Source organism: Haplochromis burtoni, unplaced genomic scaffold (genome assembly GCF_018398535.1).
Source record: "Haplochromis burtoni strain Fernald_Lab_line unplaced genomic scaffold, NCSU_Asbu1 Contig_342, whole genome shotgun sequence".
In the NCBI taxonomy this organism is placed as follows: Eukaryota; Metazoa; Chordata; class Actinopteri; order Cichliformes; family Cichlidae; genus Haplochromis; species Haplochromis burtoni.
In genome coordinates this window covers 648907-656197 of record NW_024582703.1, presented here as the reverse complement: position 1 = coordinate 656197, position 7291 = coordinate 648907, and the positions used below count along the sequence as shown (strand labels likewise).

The following is a 7291-nucleotide window of genomic DNA, read 5'->3' as shown; positions in this document are numbered from 1 at the left end:
GAATGCCAAAGAAGCGATAACAAGTCCTAAGCTCAAAATACACTGGTTTGTCCACTTGCAGGCCAAAGTGGTATGTTTGTTTATATTTTGTGAATTTTATATTGCAATATGTTTAAAGGCTGGAATATAATTTTCTTGTACAATTGTAATCACCAGTTCTACGGTGTACCTGTGTACGTTTAGAGAAGCACAGTAAACATAAGTAAAGAAGAACTCTCGTGTCTCTCGTGTATGTGTACAAGCCGGCATACACAGTCTAAAGTCTCCAACTGCTGACCAATCATGTTAACATTCTGGTTTTACCACACGCAATAAAAGTCTTTACTGCCTGAGTATAGCAGCATTTTGTCTCTGAGCCAGAGAGACGGAGGTCCACGGCACCATGTAAAACTAATTTGAAATTCTAAATGTTTAATTATAAATTGTGAAAACTGATAATTTGAGCATTTTTGGCTTCGCTCTCATAAAAACCCAACAGTATCCACAGTGAATGTGTTCATTTGGATTTGATTTTTTGCTCAATAAACTGTATTTATCTTAGTTTAAGCTGTTCAGCAAGTTCTACTTGACTCTTCCCCTCCTCCTGTTCTCTTCCCAGCAACATTTATATGATTTGTTTAACAATGAGGAAGTTGTCTTGTATCAGCGTCAACTTTGATACTAAAGACAAGGCAGAACACCGAGAAGTACAGACTGAATATGTTCCTTAAAACCATAATTATTTTGTCTACAGCAGCCTGCGTCGAGGCTGAAGGTAGGTATCATTATTTCCCATTACTGGTTAATCCGTAAACTTTCATCTTGTAAGCTGTGTTTATGATTTATTGTTTTTGTAATTTAGAATATATTAACACTGTGTTTTTAACTGTGTTGTCACTTGATCCTAGGAAGTCATACACTTTGTCACATCTATGGATGTTTTGACTCAAGTGATACTCAAATCTGTGCAGCATTCGATGGTGATGACGTATACTATGCAGACTTTAAAAAAGATCTTCTGATTTGGGAGAGCAAAATTCCCGTAAGTTTTCATTTACCCGACGCCTACAAATATGCAGTATTATATCGAAGTATGTGCAAAAATGACATCTACAGATGGAAGCCAGACAAGTCTGTAATAAAGAAAAAAGGTCAGTGAAACTCAAACTGTTATGTTTCCTGTTCAGTTTTCACTGTTTATGCTGCAAGTTTTTTAGATCTTTTTTTTTAAAACAGAAAGTTGAATTTAAGAAAATCATGTGTTCATTTAATTTAGAACCACCAGAATTCATCATCTACCCCAGAGATGAAGTGATAACAGGGGAAGATAATACCCTCATCTGCTTCATCAACCACTTCTTTCCTCCTTCGATCAACATTAAGTGGACCAAGAATGATGTAGAAGTAACAGTGGAAGACCCTTTCATCAAAACTTTGTCCAATCCTGATGGGACTGCTTATGTTTTGTCCTACTTCAACTTTGTGCCAGAGAAAGGAGACATCTACAGTTGCACTGTGGAACATGAATTGCTGGACGAGCCTCAGACCAAGTTTTGGGGTGAGAACAAAGAAGCTTCAGATATTTTAGCACATATATTACGATTTAATGTCTAGAATTCATCATTTCTTTCTGCTGTCCTCTGCAGAGGTTGAAACAGATGAGCTCAGCAAAGGTCCAGCTGTCTTCTGTGGACTTGGCCTGAGTCTTGGATTGATTGGAGTTTTCATAGGAACCTACTTTTTTTTTAAAGCAGGGAAATCTGGTCCCACTGGTTGAGATGTATACTACATATTTTATAGAGCTCAGATTGCATAGTCCTTGGTTTGTTTCCAGCAGGCATAACTTTCATCTGTGTTTACTGAGAAACCTGAACTGTCTCTTATTTTCATTCCTTGTGTAATGGCTCATATGCTGTGTTAAAATTACCAGCGACAATTGACATTTTCCATTATGAATACACTAGTCCCACAGATTTAAGTCTTTCTAGTTAAAAAATAAAGCAGTAGTTCTTTGGCTGATGTGTCAGTGTTTCTATAATAAAACTCTTTCATACTATTAATACTGTGCAGTAAAGCTGAACGGTGATACCAGCACTTTTCACACGACACTTTTAGATGTGACACGCTGCAGCACATTTTTGGTTCTTAGCGTTAGTGCAGAGCTTGAAGTTTGCATTACTGGTATTCTAGCGCTGAAATATGCCTCACTAATGATCCATAACTCTAAAATCATATTAGGTGCATTATGCCAAGTAGAATGAGAAAAAAAGACTTAATGGTGGGGTTTTTTTTTTCCAACTGAAATAAAATAAAAACCAGACTAGAAAAAAGAATGTATCCATAAACGAATTAAACACATTGTTGCTGAGACGTCTACCTGATTGTAAGTCATCACACTTCATAAGTATTATTAATTACTACACTATTATTTACACAGATGTGAAAACTAAGTTTACAAAAATATATAAATAAACCAATACAAGTGAAAACATTCTGGAAACTTACTGAAAATGAAAAATAGTTTTTAAGAAGTTTGTAGTTAGTTGCAGAGATTATTTAGGTGCCTTATTTTTGCGACAGAATATGAGGTTTTGTTATACAGTTCACTTTACCGACAAGAAAATTTCAGTAATGTTTTTCACAAGAGCTGTTAGAAAAGTGAAAGCATATCTGTAGGCTGAATTCTGTAATCTATTTTAAGCTCTAAACATTCATTTGCTGCTAGAGTCGGGTTCTTTATATGAATTTTTCATCTGCTTATCATCCATTTACAAAATCTAACAGAACTTAATTAACCAACATGTCAAATCTTTATAATTTATGCACATTTAATCTATAGTTCAAAACATTCTTCTTTACAGTCTCAACATAAAATGCTCCCGCATCTCTCTACTGTTTCTGATTGTCAAACAACAGTTTGATTGTCCACAGAAGTCACTTCATCTAGTATTAGTGCACAAACAAGAGCTAGCTAAACAAAGGAGCAAAGTCATAATCATTATCAGTTATTGTCATAAATGTAATGGATAGAGGGAGTTTCCACTGAGTGTTTTACTGTTATATCAGCCTATCTGCTTTCGCTTCCTCGTTTTGGTGAACATATAAATGCTGCAGATTAAGTCATCTTCCTGAATCGTCGTACAACACACATGCAACATGTACACTCGTAAGCTTATCCTGTTTGTGGCTGCCTCTCTTTTCAGTCCAGGTGAGCTGCAAAGGTCTTCTGTTTGAACAAATCAGTGAAATATTAAATTCGAATTATTATGTTTAACGTCAGTACATTTCTTTCTTTTTATTTCAGTTCTCACAGATGAAGACTTTTACCAAGTGAGAGCATGCTGTACATTCAAAGGGCCACACTTTGAAAAAACCGAGTACATATTAACTAGTATTTTTAATAAGAACTTGATGATGGAGTACAACAGCACAAGAGGCAACTGGACGGGATTCACAGCGTATTCAATTGAAGCAGCAAAATGGTGGAACAGGGATCCCTTTGATGCACTAACAAGAAAGATTGAAAGGAAACTGTTGTGTACGGACACATCAGACCTCATCCAATCCATATGTAAGAGATTTGTTTCTTAATAATGTTTTAAAATGTTGAATGGAGTTTTGATGGCGTGAAATTTTTACATCAAATATTTTTCTGATAATTTTTGATGACATAAGATTATTATATTTATTTTACTGTAAATAAAAATAGTACTTCATTTGTTTTGCTCAGTTGCATGACATTACAGTTGATTTCCAAGTATGCCATAATTGACAACGATTCTACGATACATTACATATATTTAAGGAGTACATCTGTTCACAGAGGAGGTGCATTAATGTATTTTTCTTAATCATAAGCATTGAACTTGTGTTTTTTTTAAGATAATCTGACAACTATACCCACCGTCAGACTAAAATCAGTGAAAAGGCCTAATGGCGAGCACGCATCTACGCTTGTGTGCAGTGCCTACAACTTTTATCCAAAACAAATCAGAATGATGTGGATGAGGAACGGCCAGGAGGTGACCACAGATGTCAGTTACTCTGACGTGATGCCTGATGGTGACTGGTACTACCAGACTCATTCCTACCTGGAGTACATCCCAACTTCAGCAGAAAAAATTGCCTGTATGGTCGAACACCTTGGTCTCTCCGAGCCGATGTTTGTGGTCTGGGGTAAGTTTGCTGCTGTGATGCCAATTAAAGGTAGAGAGATAAAACTGAAGCTGCATAATTACGAGTTTCACTTTTATCTCACTGTTTCAGACCCCTCCCTCCCAGTGGAACAACGAACTCAAATAGCTGTTGGGCTGTGCGGACTCGTGACTGGATTTGTTATTGCAATATCTGGAATCATCTACTATAATAAGAAGTCTGCTGCATACATCACTGTGTGTCAAAGTAAGGAGTTTGGTAGAAGTGTACATAACGTAACATATTCTGATCTAAGACTGAAAGCCTCGGTGTGCCCAGCACTCAGTAACTTTCATGACTTTGTCTCTTTAACCTTCTGTTTTCAAGAGAATCCTTAAAAAAACCTGTTCCTATTCTTACTACAGTGCATATCATTACTAAGTAGATCTGTTGCCTCATCATCATCATCATTTTTTTCTATGCTGCTCTTGCTGTGTTCATAAATTGGGCCTTTTCTGTGGTTGCAACAATATTAAGTTTTGCTAACTTAGTAAATCTGACCAATAGAGTTGTTAAAATGATAAATATGCTCTTCTTTTTAACAGGACAAGTGTTCATTCCTGTGGAATCCCTTCCTGAAGCTGGAGCAACTTAACAGCCTGAGCAAACAGGCTCAAGAAAATACAGGCACGCTCCATCCAAGGTGCCCCAAATATCACAGCTCTCTGAATAACGATGTCTGTTGTGAGTGACTGGGGCTTTGCATTTTTTACCTACGGGACAGAGGATACATTTGTAATGTAGTTAATACTCTTATACAGTATAGTAATATAATTTTATAGAAAAATGATTACACTGTATCTACTGCCATTAACCCTCATTAAGCAGTAAACCCTGTGAGTTAACCAGTGGTGAAAGTGGAAAAGTAGAAAAACCCTGGAATAATAGGATGGTTCAAAAGCTACCCACAGTATGCACACCCACATGGTACCTTCCTAGCAATTAAGTAAGAGAATGATTATCTCCAACTATATAGAACCAACTAACATTTTGTTTATTAATCTGAATACCCTGAAATTTTATGATTTAGTTGAATATAAAATGGCACAGATAATGTATAAAGCACAAAATAACTTGCTTTGCCACAGTACTCAGAAGCTGTTTAAAGTCAGAGAAAGTCAATATGGGAACAGGTTTCTTTAAAAAACACACAAACAAGATAAGGACAAACATAAAGCAAAGATGTGTTTCTAGAGGAGTTAACTTGTGGAATAGTTATGACAGTGATTTAAAAAGGTGTAGTTCATTTTCCTTGTTTAAAAACATGTTTAAAAATAGAGTATTAGAAAAATATATAAATCAAGAATGAAAAGAGCAATAATAATAATAATAACAATACTGAAACTCTTGGTTGTTTTGCTTTGATGTAGTTGCTTATCTAAGGTGGAACGTTTTTTGTTTTGTCTCTTGTGTGTTTTTTTGTTTTGTTGCTTTGCTTTGTTTTTTTCTTTGCTTCGAGCCCTGTGTAAAGGAGCCGCATGGGTTGAAAGGGTTGGCGTAATAAGCATATGCTTCAGCCTATACCTTTTGATTAGCCTTGTCTTGTGCTTTCTTACTTTGTGGTAATCTTTATTCTGTTTTCACTGAGATATTTGAATGCTACTCAAAAAAAATCTCACCATCGAGGCATCAAACAAATATCTAGCACAGGTCCAACCGGTGGGGATACTTACCGCTATACCAACAAGGAAGGCTAATATATGAGAAGATGCAGTACCCAGAAGGTAATGCAAAGAAGCAACATTCAGCGGTGTAAACAGTTGGAAACAGAGTTGAATCCGACCTGATAATAAATCCACAACGTCCACGGATCACTCTATAGATAGACAGAGAAATACTTTATTGATCCCACAACAGAAATTATTGTGTTACAGCAGGAGGATCAAAAGAATAAAGAAATAAAATTTTATATAAATACAACAATGATTAAAACAAAAAATCCCCAAAGAAAATAAAAATCAGGTTAAGTTAAAGGAAACGTAAAAGTACGACTGACAGCAATTTCAGAACAAGCAAGAAGCACTCAGAGTGCAAACCTCTGCCATGGCTTTCAATCTGTGGGCAGTATTTACTTTTAAGGGAATAGTGTCACGTAAGTGGTGAACAGTAAGAGGATAAACAGGTTTTAGTAAAAACAAAGGTAGCATTGTGTAAAACAGGAACTGATCTGTTTGGAAGATGTTCAGCAGCACTAAGAAATAAACCAGGGGAAAACCCACAGGCACTCATTTAAGCACACCTGTTCTTTGATGTTATCGCTTTCTGCCAATCACTCTGTGGCCAAGTACCTTATGAAGGCACTTAATTTCAACCTTACACCATTTGGCAAAGGCCTAGTGCTGTCACTTTACACAACCTGATTGACACGCACACACATTCTGAATTCACCTCTTCAGAATGAGGAAACTACAGTGTTTTATAAACCACATGCAGAGTTGAGAGTTACAGACATTCAGACTTCATGTGGCCTTCATATTAGCTCAAGAACAGTGCATAGAGAGCTTCAACAACAACACTCAAGACAGAGCTTATGATATCACTGCAGTCAGCCTCTCTGATACTCTAGCTGGGGTCTCTGGACTGTCCCTCTGTCTGATTTTAAAACTTGAGGCGAGGTTTGCTGTGATTCTGTGATTTTTATTCATTTATTTTGGTTTTATGATTTTATTCTGCTGAAAACACATGTTTATAGATTATCTTTCTAGCTTTCTGGGGTTTTTTTTTTTGAGTATGCAGCCATTTGCATCTCTGCAAGTATGTATGTATGTTGGAATGAATGTCTGACTGCGTGGTGAAATATGTGTAATTATCTTTAATGTATGGCTTTTATTTAAACTGTGAATAACTGTAACTCTGTGTTTTGAAGAGTGCTATACAAATAAAGCTATTATTATTTGTGATTGTTGATAGATCCATCTGTGTTTAGAGATATTATATCTATATCATATGTAGAGATTTTTTTGCTGGCAGTCAGATGCAAGGAGCAGACAGTCGGTGGGGCCCACTAAGGTGGTGTTTTTCACATGTAAAAAGAATATAGTGTTCAAAGAAATTGAATGAAAACTTTTTAATCAGACTATACTGTCAAGTTGATGAAACTTCTGGGATATTGATCTGG

The 7291-nt window shown here is 36.2% G+C and overlaps 2 protein-coding genes across 2 annotated transcripts; both read left to right on the top strand.

Moving 5' to 3' along the window:
* Positions 1 to 619: 619 nt before the first annotated feature.
* On the top strand, positions 620 to 1968 carry LOC102297208 (H-2 class II histocompatibility antigen, A-Q alpha chain). The gene is made up of 4 exons (XM_005953025.3): positions 620 to 754; positions 888 to 1130; positions 1256 to 1537; positions 1626 to 1968. The coding sequence occupies exons 1-4, from the start codon at positions 700 to 702 to the stop codon at positions 1754 to 1756; spliced, it is 711 nt and encodes a 236-aa protein (XP_005953087.1). The 5' UTR covers positions 620 to 699; the 3' UTR covers positions 1757 to 1968.
* Positions 1969 to 2112: 144 nt separating this feature from the next.
* On the top strand, positions 2113 to 7073 carry LOC102297508 (class II histocompatibility antigen, B-L beta chain). The gene is made up of 5 exons (XM_005953026.2): positions 2113 to 3187; positions 3284 to 3550; positions 3862 to 4155; positions 4246 to 4380; positions 4719 to 7073. Exons 1-5 carry the CDS (start codon positions 3136 to 3138, stop codon positions 4766 to 4768), a joined length of 798 nt encoding a protein of 265 aa, XP_005953088.1. The 5' UTR covers positions 2113 to 3135; the 3' UTR covers positions 4769 to 7073.
* The last annotated feature ends 218 nt before the right edge of the window (positions 7074 to 7291 follow it).